Genomic DNA, 20,607 nt, shown 5'->3' on the forward strand with positions numbered 1-20,607 from the left:
AGGAAGCGCTCAGTGATCACATCTGTATGTATGACATTATCCTCCTCATACAGCTGTGTATAGCCTCTCCCCCCAGTGACTGTAGGAGGAAGCGCTCAGTGATCACATCTGTATGTATGACATTATCCTCCTCATACAGCTGTGTATAGCCTCTCCCCCCAGTGACTGTAGGACTAAGCGCTCAGTGATCACATCTGTATGTATGACATTATCCTCATACAGCTGTGTATAGCCTCTCCCCCCAGTGACTGTAGGAGGAAGCGCTCAGTGATCACATCTGTATGTATGACATTATCCTCCTCATACAGCTGTGTATAGCCTCTCCCCCCAGTGACTGTAGGAGGAAGCGCTCAGTGATCACATCTGTATGTATGACATTATCCTCATACAGCTGTGTATAGCCTCTCCCCCCAGTGACTGTAGGAGGAAGCGCTCAGTGATCACATCTGTATGTATGACATTATCCTTCTCATACAGCTGTGTATAGCCTCTCCCCCCAGTGACTGTAAGATGAAGCGCTCAGTGATCACATCTGTATGTATGACATTATCCTCATACAGCTGTGTATAGCCTCTCCCCCCAGTGACTGTAGGAGGAATGCTCAGTGATCACATCTGTATGTATGACATTATCCTCCTCATACAGCTGTGTATAGCCTCTCCCCCCAGTGACTGTAAGATGAAGCGCTCAGTGATCACATCTGTATGTATGACATTATCCTCATACAGCTGTGTATAGCCTCTCCCCCCAGTGACTGTAGGAGGAAGCGCTCAGTGATCACATCTGTATGTATGACATTATCCTCATACAGCTGTGTATAGCCTCTCCCCCCAGTGACTGTAAGATGAAGCGCTCAGTGATCACATCTGTATGTATGACATTATCCTCATACAGCTGTGTATAGCCTCTCCCCCCAGTGACTGTAGGAGGAAGCGCTCAGTGATCACATCTGTATGTATGACATTATCCTCATACAGCTGTGTATAGCCTCTCCCCCCAGTGACTGTAGGAGGAAGCGCTCAGTGATCACATCTGTATGTATGACATTATCCTCCTCATACAGCTGTGTATTGCCTCTCCCCCCAGTGACTGTAGGAGGAAGCGCTCAGTGATCACATCTGTATGTATGACATTATCCTCCTCATACAGCTGTGTATAGCCTCTCCCCCCAGTGACTGTAGGAGGAAGCGCTCAGTGATCACATCTGTATGTATGACATTGTCCTCCTCATACAGCTGTGTATAGCCTCTCCCCCAGTGACTGTAGGAGGAAGCGCTCAGTGATCACATCTGTATGTATGACATTATCCTCATACAGCTGTGTATAGCCTCTCCCCCCAGTGACTGTAGGAGGAAGCGCTCAGTGATCACATCTGTATGTATGACATTATCCTCCTCATACAGCTGTGTATAGCCTCTCCCCCCAGTGACTGTAAGATGAAGCGCTCAGTGATCACATCTGTATGTATGACATTATCCTCCTCATACAGCTGTGTATAGCCTCTCCCCCAGTGACTGTAGGAGGAAGCGCTCAGTGATCACATCTGTATGTATGACATTATCCTCATACAGCTGTGTATAGCCTCTCCCCCCAGTGACTGTAAGATGAAGCGCTCAGTGATCACATCTGTATGTATGACATTATCCTCATACAGCTGTGTATAGCCTCTCCCCCCAGTGACTGTAGGAGGAAGCGCTCAGTGATCACATCTGTATGTATGACATTGTCCTCCTCATACAGCTGTGTATAGCCTCTCCCCCAGTGACTGTAGGAGGAAGCGCTCAGTGATCACATCTGTATGTATGACATTATCCTCATACAGCTGTGTATAGCCTCTCCCCCAGTGACTGTAGGAGGAAGCGCTCAGTGATCACATCTGTATGTATGACATTATCCTCCTCATACAGCTGTGTATAGCCTCTCCCCCCAGTGACTGTAGGAGGAAGCGCTCAGTGATCACATCTGTATGTATGACATTATCCTCCTCATACAGCTGTGTATAGCCTCTCCCCCCAGTGACTGTAAGATGAAGCGCTCAGTGATCATATCTGTATGTATGACATTATCCTCATACAGCTGTGTATAGCCTCTCCCCCCAGTGACTGTAAGATGAAGCGCTCAGTGATCACATCTGTATGTATGACATTATCCTCATACAGCTGTGTATAGCCTCTCCCCCCAGTGACTGTAGGAGGAATGCTCAGTGATCACATCTGTATGTATGACATTATCCTCCTCATACAGCTGTGTATAGCCTCTCCCCCCAGTGACTGTAGGAGGAAGCGCTCAGTGATCACATCTGTATGTATGACATTATCCTCCTCATACAGCTGTGTATAGCCTCTCCCCCCAGTGACTGTAGGAGGAAGCGCTCAGTGATCACATCTGTATGTATGACATTATCCTCCTCATACAGCTGTGTATAGCCTCTCCCCCAGTGACTGTAGGAGGAAGCGCTCAGTGATCACATCTGTATGTATGACATTATCCTCCTCATACAGCTGTGTATAGCCTCTCCCCCAGTGACTGTAGGAGGAAGCGCTCAGTGATCACATCTGTATGTATGACATTATCCTCCTCATACAGCTGTGTATAGCCTCTCCCCCAGTGACTGTAGGAGGAAGCGCTCAGTGATCACATCTGTATGTATGACATTATCCTCCTCATACAGCTGTGTATAGCCTCTCCCCCCAGTGACTGTAGGAGGAAGCGCTCAGTGATCACATCTGTATGTATGACATTATCCTCCTCATACAGCTGTGTATAGCCTGTCCCCCCAGTGACTGTAAGATGAAGCGCTCAGTGATCATATCTGTGTGTATGACATTATCCTCATACAGCTGTGTATAGCCTCTCCCCCCAGTGACTGTAAGATGAAGCGCTCAGTGATCACATCTGTATGTATGACATTATCCTCATACAGCTGTGTATAGCCTCTCCCCCCAGTGACTGTAGGAGGAATGCTCAGTGATCACATCTGTATGTATGACATTATCCTCCTCATACAGCTGTGTATAGCCTCTCCCCCCAGTGACTGTAGGAGGAAGCGCTCAGTGATCACATCTGTATGTATGACATTATCCTCCTCATACAGCTGTGTATAGCCTCTCCCCCCAGTGACTGTAGGAGGAAGCGCTCAGTGATCACATCTGTATGTATGACATTATCCTCCTCATACAGCTGTGTATAGCCTCTCCCCCAGTGACTGTAGGAGGAAGCGCTCAGTGATCACATCTGTATGTATGACATTATCCTCATACAGCTGTGTATAGCCTCTCCCCCCAGTGACTGTAGGAGGAAGCGCTCAGTGATCACATCTGTATGTATGACATTATCCTCATACAGCTGTGTATAGCCTCTCCCCCAGTGACTGTAGGAGGAAGCGCTCAGTGATCACATCTGTATGTATGACATTATCCTCATACAGCTGTGTATAGCCTCTCCCCCCAGTGACTGTAGGAGGAAGCGCTCAGTGATCACATCTGTATGTATGACATTATCCTCCTCATACAGCTGTGTATAGCCTCTCCCCCCCGTGACTGTAGGAGGAAGCGCTCAGTGATCACATCTGTATGTATGACATTATCCTCATACAGCTGTGTATAGCCTCTCCCCCAGTGACTGTAGGAGGAAGCGCTCAGTGATCACATCTGTATGTATGACATTATCCTCCTCATACAGCTGTGTATAGCCTCTCCCCCCAGTGACTGTAGGAGGAAGCGCTCAGTGATCACATCTGTATGTATGACATTATCCTCCTCATACAGCTGTGTATAGCCTCTCCCCCAGTGACTGTAGGAGGAAGCGCTCAGTGATCACATCTGTATGTTTGACATTATCCTCCTCATACAGCTGTGTATAGCCTCTCCCCCCAGTGACTGTAAGAGGAAGCGCTCAGTGATCACATCTGTATGTATGACATTATCCTCATACAGCTGTGTATAGCCTCTCCCCCCAGTGACTGTAGGAGGAAGCGCTCAGTGATCACATCTGTATGTATGACATTATCCTCCTCATACAGCTGTGTATAGCCTCTCCCCCCAGTGACTGTAGGAGGAAGCGCTCAGTGATCACATCTGTATGTATGACATTATCCTCCTCATACAGCTGTGTATAGCCTCTCCCCCAGTGACTGTAGGAGGAAGCGCTCAGTGATCACATCTGTATGTATGACATTATCCTCATACAGCTGTGTATAGCCTCTCCCCCCAGTGACTGTAGGAGGAAGCGCTCAGTGATCACATCTGTATGTATGACATTATCCTTATACAGCTGTGTATAGCCTCTCCCCCAGTGACTGTAGGAGGAAGCGCTCAGTGATCACATCTGTATGTATGACATTATCCTCATACAGCTGTGTATAGCCTCTCCCCCCAGTGACTGTAGGAGGAAGCGCTCAGTGATCACATCTGTATGTATGACATTATCCTCCTCATACAGCTGTGTATAGCCTCTCCCCCCAGTGACTGTAGGAGGAAGCGCTCAGTGATCACATCTGTATGTATGACATTATCCTCCTCATACAGCTGTGTATAGCCTCTCCCCCCAGTGACTGTAGGAGGAAGCGCTCAGTGATCACATCTGTATGTATGACATTATCCTCATACAGCTGTGTATAGCCTCTCCCCCCAGTGACTGTAGGAGGAAGCGCTCAGTGATCACATCTGTATGTATGACATTATCCTCCTCATACAGCTGTGTATAGCCTCTCCCCCCAGTGACTGTAGGAGGAAGCGCTCAGTGATCACATCTGTATGTATGACATTATCCTCATACAGCTGTGTATAGCCTCCCCCCCAGTGACTGTAGGAGGAAGCGCTCAGTGATCACATCTGTATGTATGACATTATCCTCCTCATACAGCTGTGTATAGCCTCTCCCCCAGTGACTGTAGGAGGAAGCGCTCAGTGATCACATCTGTATGTATGACATTATCCTCATACAGCTGTGTATAGCCTCTCCCTCCAGTGACTGTAGGAGGAAGCGCTCAGTGATCACATCTGTATGTATGACATTATCCTCCTCATACAGCTGTGTGTAGCCTCTCCCCCAGTGACTGTAGGAGGAAGCGCCCAGTGATCACATCTGTATGTATGACATTATCCTCCTCATACAGCTGTGTATAGCCTCTCCCCCCAGTGACTGTAGGAGGAAGCGCTCAGAGATCACATCTGTATGTATGACATTATCCTCCTCATACAGCTGTGTATAGCCTCTCCCCCAGTGACTGTAGGAGGAAGCGCTCAGTGATCACATCTGTATGTATGACATTATCCTCCTCATACAGCTGTGTGTAGCCTCTCACCCAGTGACTGTAGGAGGAAGCGCTCAGTGATCACATCTGTATGTATGACATTATCCTCCTCATACAGCTGTGTATAGCCTCCCCCCCCCCAGTGACTCTAGGAGGAAGCGCTCAGTGATCACATCTGTATGTATGACGTTATCCTCCTCATACAGCTGTGTATAGCCTCTCCCCCAGTGACTGTAGGAGGAAGCGCTCAGTGATCACATCTGTATGTTTGACACTATCCTCCTCATACAGCTGTGTATAGCCTCTCCCCCAGTGACTGTAGGAGGAAGCGCTCAGTGATCACATCTGTATGTATGACATTATCCTCCTCATACAGCTGTGTATAGCCTCTCCCCCAGTGACTGTAGGAGGAAGCGCTCAGTGATCACATCTGTATGTATGACATTATCCTCCTCATACAGCTGTGTATAGCCTCTCCCCCAGTGACTGTAGGAGGAAGCGCTCAGTGATCACATCTGTATGTATGACATTATCCTCATACAGCTGTGTATAGCCTCTCCCCCCAGTGACTGTAGGAGGAAGCGCTCAGAGATCACATCTGTATGTATGACATTATCCTCCTCATACAGCTGTGTATACCCTCTCCCCCCAGTGACTGTAGGAGGAAGCGCTCAGTGATCACATCTGTATGTATGACATTGTCCTCCTCATACAGCTGTGTATAGCCCCCCCCCCCCCCTCCAGTGACTGTAGGAGGAAGCGCTCAGTGATTACATCTGTATGTATGACATTATCCTCCTCATACAGCTGTGTATAGCCTCTCCCCCCAGTGACTGTAGGAGGAAGCGCTCAGTGATCACATCTGTATGTATGACATTATCCTCCTCATACAGCTGTGTGTAGCCTCTCACCCAGTGACTGTAGGAGGAAGCGCTCAGTGATCACATCTGTATGTATGACATTATCCTCCTCATACAGCTGTGTATAGCCTCCCCCCCCCCAGTGACTGTAGGAGGAAGCGCTCAGTGATCACATCTGTATGTATGACATTATCCTCCTCATACAGCTGTGTATAGCCTCTCCCCCCAGTGACTGTAGGAGGAAGCGCTCAGTGATCACATCTGTATGTATGACATTATCCTCCTCATACAGCTGTGTATAGCCTCTCCCCCCAGTGACTGTAGGAGGAAGCGCTCAGTGATCACATCTGTATGTATGACATTATCCTCATACATGTGTGACCTCCAGAAGGGTGTCTGCGTTCTTTTTTAGAATTCTGTTATAGTTTTGTCTTTTGTGGAAAATGCCAAAATATTTCCCCACTCTCTGTGACTACAACAGATCACAAGTGATGCAAATTGGGGGATATGAATATAAAAACGGGGTGTCAGAATGTCCGTTACCTATGCATAGACTACATGAATGTCTGCTGCTCCTCATGTATCCCACCCATATAAATGTCTCCTTGGTTGCAGGGAGCAAGCGCTGCCAATCATACAGATCCAGCTACAGCGGGAGATCTCTGAGTTCGGGAACCACATCGACCTCCCACACGGGAACGGCAGCAAGTCGGCCGGAGGACTGCAGAAGACCTTCTCCAAGCTGACTTCAAGGTTCACCAAGAAAGTGTCCTGCAGCGGTTCCGGTCACAGTGGGAGCTACTCTGTCCCCCAGACACCTTCCAAGCACGTCTTAACCACTAGCCACTCGGAGGAGAAGGCTAAGCTCCCCAACCACTCGGACTCCAAGCTGCAGAGCATGCTGACCATGGGAAACTTCTCCAGGTCCATGGACAACGCTCATTCCTCCCACAGCACAAACAGCCAGCTAGTAAATGGCTTTCTCATCGACCGCCGAGAGGACTTCTTTAAAGGAGAAGATCTAAAGGACGAGAAAGGAATGAACTTGCCGTCGGACCAGGAGATGCAGGACGTCATAGATTTTCTCTCTGGGTTCAACATGGGAAAATCTCAGCAAACGTCACCTGTAGTGAAGAGAAGAAATTCTACTACATCTTCTGCAGTGCCGGAACAAAAACAAGGGACTGTGAAGCCTCCGACGCAGCCGGTCATCCACCCTCCCCTGCATCCTCCTCCTGCTCCGCAGCAGGGACTGTTACAGCAACCGCCGCCGCTGCCCTTATCGCAGAAGCAGCAATTGCAGTATTATCAGCACTTGTTCCAGCCAATCGGGCCACAGCAGCAACAACAACAATCGCAGCCTCCGCCGGGAAAGTGGTTAAACAGCGCCACTCAGCAGCAGTCGCCGCAAGCAGTAGGGAGCGGGTTGTCTTCTCTCGGTCAGATGAGCCAGTGGAGCAGCCAGGGGGTCCCCGATCTCAGCTCAGACTTGTACAGTATGGGGCTCGTCAGCAGTTTCATGGATAACATGATGTCTGAAATGCTGGGCCAGAAATCTCAAGGACCTCGGAATAACACCTGGCCAAACCGCGACCAAAGTGACGGAGTGTTTGGGATGCTGGGAGATATTCTGCCTTTTGATCCTGCAGGTAACCTGTACCGGGGCTGGGTGGTGGGTAATGAAGTGTAACACCTTTTCCCCTGCCCTGTAACTGGCCTTATGCTGGGTTTTCAGCAATTTCACAAAGTTTCATCTCTCCTAATAAAAAAATAATTAAAGTTCACTCGGGTAGACAAACGATACTCTCGAACAAATCTTAGTTCATTGTAACAATATCTTTCATACAGCCACTAGGGGACACTGGCAGATAGTATAGATGCTGGGGTATAGGCGGTGACTATAGGGAGATGGGCTTTTTAAACCAGGCGATGGTTATGTTTATTACGCACAATGTCCGATAATGGCAGCTGCACTTGAGAATGACTATTCAGCCTAGCAGATTGCGGTTCCACAACCTCTGTCAGCAGGGAGTAGTGGTGGTCCCCCGTTCTCCAGTTTATCACTGTCACGGGTTCTCCATGACCGCTAGATTATGGGAAATCCCCTGATAAAAGTTAGTGGCTTGCCTTTCGGAAGTTTTAGCTATATAGTTGAATGAATGTTTCGGGGAGCGCCCATTACTCCGTTACTCCAACATTGGGTCTGTAACTTTTTGTTCTACTGCGCTTGTGTTAGTAAATGTCATCAGTAAAACTTCATGCCATAAGGAGAGGTTCTACACACAGGCTGCATGACAAGTGCATTAAAGCAATACGTGGATCTGTAATGGGGCATTCGTGGGCTGAACTAAGTAGGGACCTCACAAAACACTTCCAAGTAGATGCATACCAATGTAGAGACGCTTAAGTACTGTACATTGCAAGAGTGCCCCATACGTTTATATGCAATGTTCCGGCACCATGACAAGAGCCCAATATATTCCTGGTGTTTGCACCCTTCCTGTGCAGGACCGGGTAAGCTATTGGTCTGTGCCTTTTTAACCTCACTCGTCAAAGTTACTAGTAATTAAATGTTATCCGCTGTATTAATTATCCTGAGCGAATAAAGAGTGCCCTGTAGTGTGACAGTAAAGCCGTCAGCCTGGCAGTGTACAGCCAGTGTATCCTGTAAACACCGGTATTACTGGCTGCTGACTGGCACTGCCCGGCCATTGTGCTGCACACACAAGCAGAAGACAGCGGGGCTTAAAGGATTAGTCAGCGGCCTAGCGCAGAGAAAGGAGCTGAGCCCGTTACAGCAGCTGATTGTTGTCTGCTTTTTCCATCTCTTTCAGTTGGCTCAGACCCCGAGTTTGCCCGGTACGTGGCCGGGGTCAACCAAGCTATGCAACAGAAACGGCAAGCGCAGCACGTCCGTCGTCCGAGCACCACACGTAGCAACTGGCCCCATCCCGACGATCCCCACAGAACATGGCCTTTCCCGGAGTACTTCACTGAGCGGTAAGAGATCCGGCGATCTTCCCATCCTCGCAGTGACGCACGCAGGACAGCGGCGTATTCTTATTGTACGCTGTAAATAGGGGACACATTACTAGATTTATGCGTAGTGTACAGTACACATGACCATTACGCAATCTATACTGTAGGTCAGCGAACATTCAGCTTATCAGTGTGATATGTTAGTATAGTTTGCTGATGAATAATGTGTATTCAGGCGACAACACATGTAACCGCTGTTGTGGAACCGCAAGTCCCAGCATTCCTGGCCTGCCTCTGGCACTGCACTATGGTAATATGTTTTGTGCATGATCACATACAGAATAGTTTAGTCCAGGGGTAGTCAACATGTGGCCTAACAGGAAAACTGTGGCAGGGCATGCTGGGACATGTGGTGCCATGGCAGCGGGAGTGCCACATGTTGCCTATCCTTGGTTTATTATATTAATGCAATACATTACACACTTCACTTGGAAAGAAGTGTGTAATGTATTCTGCCGGTGAGCCTGCCTCTCAGTCTGCCCGTTATGTGGTCCCTGCCGGCGAGCCTGCCCCTGTTGTGCGGCCCCTGCCGGCGAGCCTGCCCCTGTTGTGCGGCCCCTGCCGGCGAGCCTGCCCCTGTTGTGTGGCCCCTGCCGGCGAGCCTGCCCCTGTTGTGTGGCCCCTGCCGGCGAGCCTGCCCCTGTTGTGCGGCCCCTGCCGGCGAGCCTGCCCCTGTTGTGCGGCCCCTGCCGGCGAGCCTGCCCCTGTTGTGCGGCCCCTGCCGGCGAGCCTGCCCCTGGTGTGCGGCCCCTGCCGGCGAGCCTGCCCCTGGTGTGTGTGTCCTGCCGGTGAGCCTGCCCCTGGTGTGTGTCCCCTGCCGGTGAGCCTGCCCCTGGTGTGTGTCCCCTGCCGGTGAGCCTGCCCCTGGTGTGTGTCCCCTGCCTGCCCCTGTGGTATGGCCCATGCCGGTGAGCCTGCCCCTGTGGTGTGGCCCAAGCCGGTGAGCCTGCCCCTGTGGTGTGGCCCAAGCCGGTGAGCCTGCCCCTGTGGTGTGGCCCAAGCCGGTGAGCCTGCCCCTGTGGTGTGGCCCATGCCGGTGAGCCTGCCCCTGTGGTGTGGCCCATGCCGGTGAGTCTGCCCCTGTTGTGTGGCCCCTTCTCTTCCCTTTCCTGCTCCCCGTGTACTCACTCCAGTTTGATGGTCGGGCACCCCGCACAATAAAGCCTCTTGTTTTCTAGCGATGGGATAAACAGCAGCTGGACGGGTGCTCAGGGAGACTCGGCCAGTTCAAGCGACGAGACCTCTTCTGCTAATGGAGACAGTCTATTCTCCATGTTCTCAGGTCCAGACCTTGTTGCTGCAGTCAAACAGAGAAGGTAAACGATGTCTCATCCACAAGATCTTTATGTAAAATTTCCGTATGTTAAGGCTACAAGGCAGTGTTAGATTTAGGTCATTTGCCTATACAATGGGTTCTGTTACTCCCCAATAGTCCTAAAATATCTCAGAGCCCCCACTACGCCCCTTGCTAAAAGTCAGTCGTAGAACTAGACTAGCGCTGCATTCTTAGGAGCACTTCCCCAATTGGTCGGTGTAAACGTAGAAACCTAGAGTTTTATGGCAGGTAAGAACCACTCTAGTCTGCCCATGAACATACACACATTAGGGTTCATTTTGTCAGGAGCCAGTTAACCTACCAGTGTATTTTGGATTATGGGAGGAAACTGGAGTACCCGGAGGAAACCCACTCAAGCACGAGGAGAACATAAAAACTCCACACAAACCCATGACCTCCGTGCTGTGAGGCAGTAATGCTAACCATTACACCATCCGTACTGCCCTTAAGTAAGTCACAAGCCTGTGGAAGCCCCCACTTCACTTGGTACATTGGTTCCTAGTTGCACTCCTGTCCACTATGGATTTTGTGTCACAAAAGTGCTTTAATCCTCCGTTAATACACAGCACACGTGTGGTTCAAACTCTGCTACAGGAACATCCCCCGCGCAGGTGTCAGACAGCTGTAGGAACAGGACTGTGTAAACCTGTGACGTTCTGTCCCTAACGTTACTTCTTGTCTTGTTGTTTGACCCAGGAAACACAGCAGTGGCGAGCAGGAGGCAAACACACTACCCTCACCACCGCTCCTCTCCACGGTGGATGATCTCAACCAGGTGACATTCCTCAGTCTGCTTGTGTTTTAGCGTTAGGCTTGTGTGTATTTGTCTCAAATGTATATAGTTACTAGAAGCAGATGTGCAAAGGAAGATTATTTCCCCTTCCCCGCTAGGAGAAACATGAGGCCCCATGTCACACCCACGGTGGTACCTGCAACATTCACTTATCCCTGGTTGACAGCTGAAAGATGTTGGGAGATGTTTAGGTTATATCTTATCCTAGAGGACACCACCCAAAGCTAGAAATATATGATGAGACTTTAGTGACGCGCTGAAGCGCTCAGAAGTAGCGTTTGGTAGATGCACCACCAGTGGTTTTGCGCCTCATTCCCCCTTTTAACTGTAGCTTTGAAACAAGTGTTGAAGTGTTCACTAAAATAGGATTTTAATTACCTACCGGTAAATCCTTTTCTCGTAGTCCATAAGGGTTATTGGGGAGACTTTAGTACGATGGGGTATAGACGGGGTCCAAAGGAGCCGGTGCACTTTAAATTTCTTCACTGGGTGTGCTGGCTCCTCCGCTGTATGCCCCCTCCCACAGGCAGTTATAGGTAAAACACTGCCTGAAGGAGAAAGGACACATATGAGAGAAGGAACATGATAACAAAGAGTGGTGAGATTTATACACCAGCACACCACTAACATATAACAACAACCAGCAATGGCTGGTAACAAACAGCAACAGCTGAACAGGTTACCACATAAAAGAGAACCTGCAGAAAAGTCACCGCACTGAGGCGGGCGCGCAATAACCCTTATGGACTACGAGGAAAGGATTTACCGGTAGGTAATTAAAATCCTATTTTCTCAAACATCCATAAGGGATATTGAGGAAACTAGTACGATGGGGATGTCCCAAAGCTTCCAGAACGGGGGGAACGTGCGGAGACTTCTGGAGCACCGCCTGCCCAAACTGGGTATCCTCTTTGGCCAGGGTATCAAACTTGTAGAACTTCACAAAAGTGTTCTTCCCCGACCAGGTAGCTGCTCGGCACAGTTGCAAGGCCGAGACTCCACGGGCAGCCGCCCAGGAAGAGCCCACCGATCTTGTAGAGTGGGCCTTCAGAGACTTAGGAACAGGTAAGGCTGCCGACACATAGGCCTGTTGGATAGTGAGCCTAATCCAACGAGCAATGGACTCCTTCGTAGCAGGACAACCATTTTTCTGTGCATTATTGAGCACGAACAAGGAATTCGTCTTTCTATCCGAGCCGTTTGCTTGACATAGATCTTCAAGGCACGCACAGCATCCAATGTCTCCGGAGAAGCAGAAGTGTCAGAACTGGACAGAACCACAATAGGTTGATTCAGGTGAAACGCAGAGACAACCTTCGGCAGGAACTGCTGCCTAGTCCTGAGCTCTGCTCTGTCCTCCTAAAAGTCCAAGTATTGACTTTTACACGATAAGGTCCCCAATTCTGAGACACGTCTAGCAGAAGCTAGGGACAGTATCATCACTGTTTTCCACGTGAGGTATTAGTCTTCTACCATCATCAGAGGTTCAAACCAGGAGGACTGTAGAAATTCCGCGCCCTCCTAGGCCAATCCGGGGCAATCAAAATTGCCTGGACTCCTTGATTTCTGATTCGCTTGAGCACTCGTGGTAACAACGGAATCGGAGGAAACATGTAGTCCAGCCGGTAAGGCCAAGGCGACGTCGGTGCTTCTACTGCCCTCGCCTGAGGGTCCCTGGTTCGTGAACAATACCAGTGAAGCTTCTTGTTGAGTCGAGAAGCCATCATGTCTATCTGTGGGCATCCCCACCGGTGGATGATCTGCTGGAACACCTGATGGTGTAGTCCCCACTCCCCTGGGTGGAGATCGTGGCGACTCAGGAAGTCCACTTCCCAGTTGTCCACATCCGGAATGAAGATTGCTGACATTGCTCTTGCATTTTTTTCCGCACAGAGGAGTATTTTTGACACCTCTCGCATGCAGGCCCTGCTTTTTGTCCCTCCTTGCCGATGTACGCCACTGCTGTGGCATTTTCCGACTGTACTTGGATCGCGTGATCCCTGAGCAGAGGAGAGGCCTGAAGCAGAGCATTGGAGATCGCCCAAAGTTCCAGAATGTTGATCTGAAGGAGGGCTTCGTGGGCTGACCACTTGCCCTGGAGCTGCGCCCCTTGGGTGACGGCTCCCCATCCTCGCATCTGTCGTGAGGAGGGTCCAATCCTGAATCCCGAAACTCCAGCCTTCCAGGAGATTGGAGGACTGCAGCCACCACAGTAGGGAAATCCTGGACTGAGGTGACAGCCGAATCATCCGGTGCATCTGTATATCTGATCCGGACCACTTGCACAGGAGATCCAATTGAAATGTTCTGGCATGGAACCTCCCATATTGGATCACCTCGTATGAGGCGACCATCTTCCCCAACAATCTTATGCAAAGATGGATACTCGGGCAGGTCGGAGCACCATGTGGACCATCTCCCAAAGTGTTCTCGCTTTGTCCTCCGGGAGGAACACCTGGGCCACAGTATCCAGTAGCATCCCCCAGAACAGGAGCCGTTGAGTTGGCTGCATGTGGGACTTCTGTAAATTGAGAATCCACCCATGGTGTGACAGAAGTTTGATAGTGCGGTTGATATGGAGCAATAAAAGCTCCCTGGATCTTGCTTTTATCAGACGACATTGACCCCCTGGACCCGGAACATCATCTCCGCCATTACCTTTATGAATATCCTCGGAGCTGTGGACAGGCCGAAGAGTAGTGCCTGGAACTGGTAGGGATCCTCCAGTAGGGCAAACCTCAGATAAGGCTGATGAGGTGGCCAAATTGGAATATGAAGATAGGCGTCCTTGATATCCAAGGAAACCATGAATTCCTGGACTTCCAGGCCCGCAATCACTGCTCTCAAGGATTCCATTTTGAACTTGAAAACTCTTAGATAAGGGTTCAAGGACTTTAGATTCAAAATGGGCCTTACCAAACCGTCCAGTTTCAGTACCACAAACACATTGGAGTAATAACCCTTGCCTCGTTGTGGTATTGGTACTGGAACAATGACTTGGGACTGGACCAACTTTTGGATGGCCTGTTGCAGCGTAAATTTCGTATCCTCCAAAGCTGGTAAGCTTGATTTGAAAAATCTGTGGGGAGGAGCGCTGGCGAACTCCAGCTTGTAGCCCTGAGAGATGAGGTCCCTGACCCAGGTATCCTTACAGGAAGCCTCCCAGACGTGGCTGAAGTGACGCAGTCGAGCTCCCACCTCGAGATCCCCTCGTGGTGGGTAGGCACCGTCATGCTGAGGACTTAGTGGAAGCAGAACTGGTGCTCTGTTCCCAAGAACCGGTGTTTGCCGGTCTTTTTGTGTTACCTCTGGTGCCTCTAACCGCATTGGAGGCACTTCTGGCCCTAGATCGAAATCTGTTAGACCGAAACGACTGAACAGACGGCCCCGGGTAGGAATGCCTAGCCGGCGGGGCCCCAGAGAGAGAAATGTGGATTTCCCAGCAGTGACTTTGGAAATCCACGAATCCAACTCAACCCCAAAGAGCCATTCCCCAGAAAAGGGGAGGGATTCTACACAGCGTTTGGATTCTGCATCTGCTATCCACTGACGCAACCACAAGGCCCTGCGCGCCGACACTGCCATGGCAGAAGTCCTAACATTAATATTGCCCATCTCCTTGAGCGAGTCACACAGGACGCGTGCAGCATCCAGCAACCTGCTATGACCGGCCTCTGCGATACACCTGCTGCTGTGTAGATAGACTTTAGTGTAGTCTTTATTTTTCTGTCCCCAGGGTCCTTTATGGTAAAGGAGCCCGGGGCAGGCAGCACCGCCTTTTTTGACAGTCGAGAGACTGAGACGTTAACTCCCAGGGGGGGCTCTTCCCAGAATGTCCTACCTTCAGGAGCAAATGGGAAAGTGTGCAAAAATCTTTTTTGACATTTTGGTATTTTTTGTCTTGATTTTTGCAGGCTAATTTAAATAGGTCATCTAACTGCAGAATCAGGGAAAGTGACATTAGGCTTGTTTTGTGTAAATAAAAATGACTGCTATGACGCAGCGTCCTCTAGAGCACAGGTTCTCAAACTCGGTCCTCAGGACCCCACACAGTGCATGTTTTGCAGGTCTCCTCACAGAATCACAAGTGGAACAATTAGCTTCACCTGTGGACCTTTTAAAATGTGTCAGTGAGTAATGAATACACCTGTGCACTTGCTGGGTTACCTGCAAAACATGCACTGTGTGGGGTCCTGAGGACCGAGTTTGAGAACCTCTGCTCTAGAGGGAGCTTTAACACGTCCCGTATAGCCAGAATGAGGGGTTCAATACCCTGAGCAGAAGCGGGATCCAAGTCATCCCCATCCTCCTGTATTTCCTCATCTGAATCAGACAGTAAGGCCGGTAAACCACGCTTTTGTGGTCCTGAGCTAGAGAGGGGAGGGGGGGGGGGGGGGCGCTGTGTAACATCTGCCCTAGCAGCTAAGTCTGCAACAGCCTGTTGTAGTAGCTGAGTTTTCTGAACATTAGCAGTGAGTTGTGATGACATATCAGACATCATAGTCTTAAGAGCCCCTAACCAGAAGTGCTCTGTACCCTCTCCCCCAGCCCCCTCACTGAGTTGTGAGGATTGGCTGCATTGTTCACATGAAACAGAATCAGATGATAAGGGAGAGAATCTGGTGTGGCATACACTGCATAGCTTGTGTTTACCTATGTTCACAGTAATCACAATAACATACACACAGACAGTAATACTTAGCAAGCCTGCCCTACTGTATGTGAGAGGAGAGACACAGAGAGAGACAGCTACACAGCCCAGTGAGGCTGTCTGCTAACTATATCACATTGAAACCTAATGATTTCTGTCCTGTAGAGGACACAGATGGTGTACAATAGCAGCTCTCCCTCTTTGCTACACCTTGTACCAGTTTTCCAGTGTGTCTTGTGAGGCAGGAAGCGCTGTGTATGCTGCTGCTACATTAAGCAGAGGAAGGCGCCAAAATGCCTCTGGTCCCGCTCTGAGGTAGCTCCGCCCCCCCCCCCCCCTCCTCCCACAATGGCGCCAGAGCTACAGTGATTTGTATACTGGCAATGTCTCCTATTATGCATAAAAACATCACACAGGTGCTAGTTTCAGCTATTCCAAGCCAGTTTACTCGGGGGTTTCTAGCGGGTCCCGTATGCCGTGGCCGCGTCCAGCTGCACTGTGAATCGGGGGACCCCCCTAGCGGTGCCCCCGGTTTGTACTCTCCACAGACGTCACCTTCAGGCATATGTTAGGGGTGTGCGGCGTGCTGCAATTGCGACAGCCAAGGCACAGTGGCCCGCTGAACAAACTACCTCTCAGAACGGTGGTCCTGCAGCGGGGAAGCGGCTCTGCACCTCGCAAGGCCTTTGACCGTCAACCCCCTATCTCCCACGGCGCAGGTATACTGTTGCCCAGACAGCATACCGAAAATAATAAAAGTTTACAAGAAATTGAAGAAAAACCTCTGGAGCTGCAAAGTGTGCATCCTCTCCTGAGGGCACTTTCTTCTAAACTGCCTGTGGGAGGGGACATAAAGGGGAGGAGCCAGCACACCCAGTGAAGAAAATTAAAGTGCACCTGCTCCTTTGGACCCCGTCTAAACCCCATCATACTAAGTCTCCCCAATATCCCTTATGGATGCTAGAGAAATATTGAGCATAGCTGTTAACAAGCAGGCATGAGGGACAGAGGAATAAGTTGCACTCTAATAATTGCTGGGTTAGCCCATAGAATAATAGCAACATGTATGTGAACGCGTGTGTATTAGTCCATGTGTGCCTTACGTTCTCTGGATTGGTAATTTGCCATAATTAGCGCTTATCTGTGAGCAGTTCTGGATAAACCTGCATCTTACTGTATTTCAGGAGAACAAAACCAAAACGTGGCCACCTAAAGCGCCCTGGCAGCACTCCTCTCCTCTTACCAGTACACTGCCCAATCAGAGTTCTTCTTTGTACCACATGACAAATCCTGTGAGCCAGTGGAACGATACAATGCAAATACTACAGTCCCCAGTGTGGTCTACAGCCAATGACTGTGCTCCTCCAGCCGGGATCTCCTCTACGTTTGCTTACGCACAGCAGCAACAATCCCAACAAGCAAACAAGGGCTTTAAATCCTTCCAGATGAAGCATGAACGCAGACCATCCTACTTGCACCAGTTCTGACCCAGCAGCCGAAACACCATTTCAACTGTGTTCCTATGGGGGGTGGGGTGGGAGGGGGTTGTTGCATTCTGATGGCTTGGGGGACGGGTGATGTTTTGAGGTGCAAACAATTTGAGGTGTTTGGTTTTGATCCTGTGTTGGGTAAAATAGATTTAAAGTTATGTTACAGCATTGAGTTTTCCTCAGCCATCATTGACCTCCTTTTCTATAGGCCGTGGTGAAGTCTGGAGGTGCTAGTGTTGAATAATAGAGGAGAGATGGGCACTGGGAGTTTACTACAATACGCCTTCAGCAAATCCCCTTTCCGAATACTCTACCACGCAATCTTTCCAAACTTGTAGTGTGGTGCCAGCACTGGACCCTTTGGGGTATATTCAATTAAAGTCGGATCCATTCCGACATATATTTGTCGGAATGGATTCGACAACCCCTATTCAATCCCATCTTAATTCGACTTTTTCAAGTTGAATTTAAATACGACGCAGAGGAGAAGGGGAGCGAGCCGCGGGGGGACAGCCGGCGGGCATACAGGGAAGATCAGCGCTGCAGCAGGATGTCACTCAACCGTCCAACCTCACGGCAGCTTCCACCCGGCTCCAGCAGCGTGCTGGAGCCGGGTGGAAGCTGCCGTGAGGTCGGGCGGGTGAGTGACATCCAGCTGCAGCGCTACTGTAGCGCTGATCTCCCTGTATGCCCGCCGGCTGTCCCCCGTCTCCCTGCGGCTCCCCCCCCCCCCCTCCTCTGGGTCCGCATCTCAGTCCAACGACATTTTGATGTCGGACTAAGATAGTCGAAAAGGGGGCCAAAACCGTTTTCGACTAAAACACGTGGATTGGCAGCTATTCCGCCGATCCACGTGCTTTTCGACAAGTCTAATTTATCGACTTGTCGAAAAATGTAGCAAAATATTGAATAGGTCGAATCGGGATTCGACCTTAAAAAGTTGAAAACTGCTGTCTATTCGACAGATGGCAGTTTCCGACTTCAATTGATTATACCCCTATAACTCTCCCCTTCCATACCAATAACTTTTTGGGACATGGGATAGTTTAGATGAAACTAGTTTGCTGTTCCGCACGCTCCATCCCTAGACACGCTCCAACGTTTCCAGCAGGGTACCAGGATGCAGAGCCGTCGTTAAGACGCACGCATGCATAGTATTTTATGTCAGTAAATTAATGTCCAGGGATGAGGGGCACACACGCCCATATACGAAAAATAAACCCCTAATTTAAAAGAAGTGCCAGTTTACGGCAGATTTGATATAATTTAGTGCCCCTATGACAGCCCTGAATTACATGTGTATACGGTTCTGTTTATGCAACTGGGGAGTGAAATATAAATTGCTCTACAGTACCTATTAATTTCGTACGAGATACGAGCAATGCGGATCTGATCGCTTCGGAGGCTGCAGGTCATTAAACCCCCCCTCTCCCCTTCATCTCCTCTTTTCTACTTTTTTTTTTTTTAATATATATTTGTATCTTATTGTTCTATATGGCCAAATGCATTATGCACACTCAACTCCTGACGAGGGGAAAAATAATTCTGGGATTGTAAAGTCTTTCCATATTCTTTAAAAAAAAAATAATTAAAAAAAATAAAATCTATGTGAGCTGGCTCAGAAATAAACTAAATTAATTAGCAGGTAGATTTAAATGATAAAAATGTATATTTTTAAAGAACAAAGCATATTGTCACTTAGCAGATGCCACGGTCACATGTAGAGCTGCGGGAGCCAGAGGCTTCCAACCAAAGTGGCTACAGAAATACTTATACATGGTGCTTATGACTAAATTGAAATTGTTTATGTACAGAGTTCCCATTTTATCTTAATCGATGTTACAAAATATTCTTTATATATATATATAAATATATATAGTTTATATGTATTTAAAATGTCATTTCATCTTTTGAAGCAGCCCTTATTGTTAAATCTACCCCATATTTTCTAGTATGAAAAGAAAAATAAGTATTGACAGTATTAATCTTATTTTTGTATTTTCTTAAATTGTTATATCATGAATATACGTTAAACTGGTTACTGTGAGTAAGAGGACGCTTCCCTAGCCCGTGGCAGCGCGCAGACGTTGAAGCACATTTACAGGTTTTATTTTTGTTTTTTTATTACAAAGCTTATCTAATTATACCAAAAATCTGTATAAAACACTAAACTATACAAAATACATAAACGGGGCAGTTACGTCCTTCGCAGACCCCCCCTCCTCTTGTACAGCGACGTTTCATAGTGGCCCCCCCGAATGTTACTTTTGTGCTGTGTGAAACGTCTTTGTCCTCCCATCAAGTCTTCATTCTCTCTATGTTTACAGAGACTTGTGTGCTGTATATAGACCCCCCCTTAGTGACGTGCTCTGCACAGGCCGTGTGTGGTGTTGCTTCATATGTTTTTCTTTTCCGTCTGTTTATAAGGATATTTTGTACCACTTGTTTGAAGATTGGCTCTAAACGTTTAGTTGTGTATAGATTTAATAAATGGTTCACTTTCAGTCTCCTCAAATAATCCCCGTCTCCCCCCTCGCAGCCCTTTGCACTTAATCTTCCCCACATTTTATCAAATTGATTATGGTCTTATTAATGGATAGACGTATATATTTGTATTGAACAGACGTCTCAAAGTGCCAACTTAATGTTCCACAGACTATATATATATTTTTTTTACTCGTATTTTGAAGTCTTCTAAATTAAATGTGACTATCCGCGGAAACTGAAACCTGAGACCATTTTTCTATATGTTGAAGCTTTGACCATGTAGGTGCTATATGTTTGGCTTCCAATTTTTTCCTGGTCAGCGAAACCCTCTGGCGAGAGAAGAGGGCACCGCTTCTCTTTAGCAGCAGGCGGTAAGAGTGCTGCGCTTGGCACAGACGCCCTCAGAGTCCCCTGCCGAGTGCAAGGGGCTGTGTGCGCCTGACCTTTCCAGCAAACACTTCTGAACTGGAACTGTACATTTTGTATTTTACTTCTAAAGCTTCTGTAAGTAAAATAACTATTTGCTTTATTAAAGATACATTTAATAGTGTGACCTTATCTCATGTTTTATTATTTGCATGTGTGATTTTAGTGCAGTATGGACCTTGCACACGATGTGTAGCGCAGGCCTGGGGGAAAGTCTTACAAAACTATACACCTGCCTCATCCCTTTAACTTTTGCCCATTTATATAAAGC

The 20,607-nt window shown here is 48.6% G+C and overlaps 1 protein-coding gene across 1 annotated transcript in view; it reads left to right on the forward strand.

The window, feature by feature from the left end:
- Positions 1 to 17,951, forward strand: part of GARRE1 (granule associated Rac and RHOG effector 1) — a 52,587-nt gene extending 34,636 nt beyond the window's left edge. Inside the window, exons 8-12 of the mRNA XM_063945975.1 lie at positions 6,730 to 7,763; positions 8,949 to 9,114; positions 10,332 to 10,469; positions 11,186 to 11,264; positions 17,118 to 17,951. Of these exons, the coding sequence (XP_063802045.1) occupies positions 6,730 to 7,763; positions 8,949 to 9,114; positions 10,332 to 10,469; positions 11,186 to 11,264; positions 17,118 to 17,420 (1,720 nt within the window). The 3' untranslated portion in view covers positions 17,421 to 17,951. The remainder of the gene's footprint in view (positions 1 to 6,729; positions 7,764 to 8,948; positions 9,115 to 10,331; positions 10,470 to 11,185; positions 11,265 to 17,117) is intronic.
- The last annotated feature ends 2,656 nt before the right edge of the window (positions 17,952 to 20,607 follow it).

The sequence above is a fragment of the Pseudophryne corroboree genome, chromosome 11, assembly GCF_028390025.1.
Source record: "Pseudophryne corroboree isolate aPseCor3 chromosome 11, aPseCor3.hap2, whole genome shotgun sequence".
Classification (NCBI taxonomy): Eukaryota; Metazoa; Chordata; class Amphibia; order Anura; family Myobatrachidae; genus Pseudophryne; species Pseudophryne corroboree.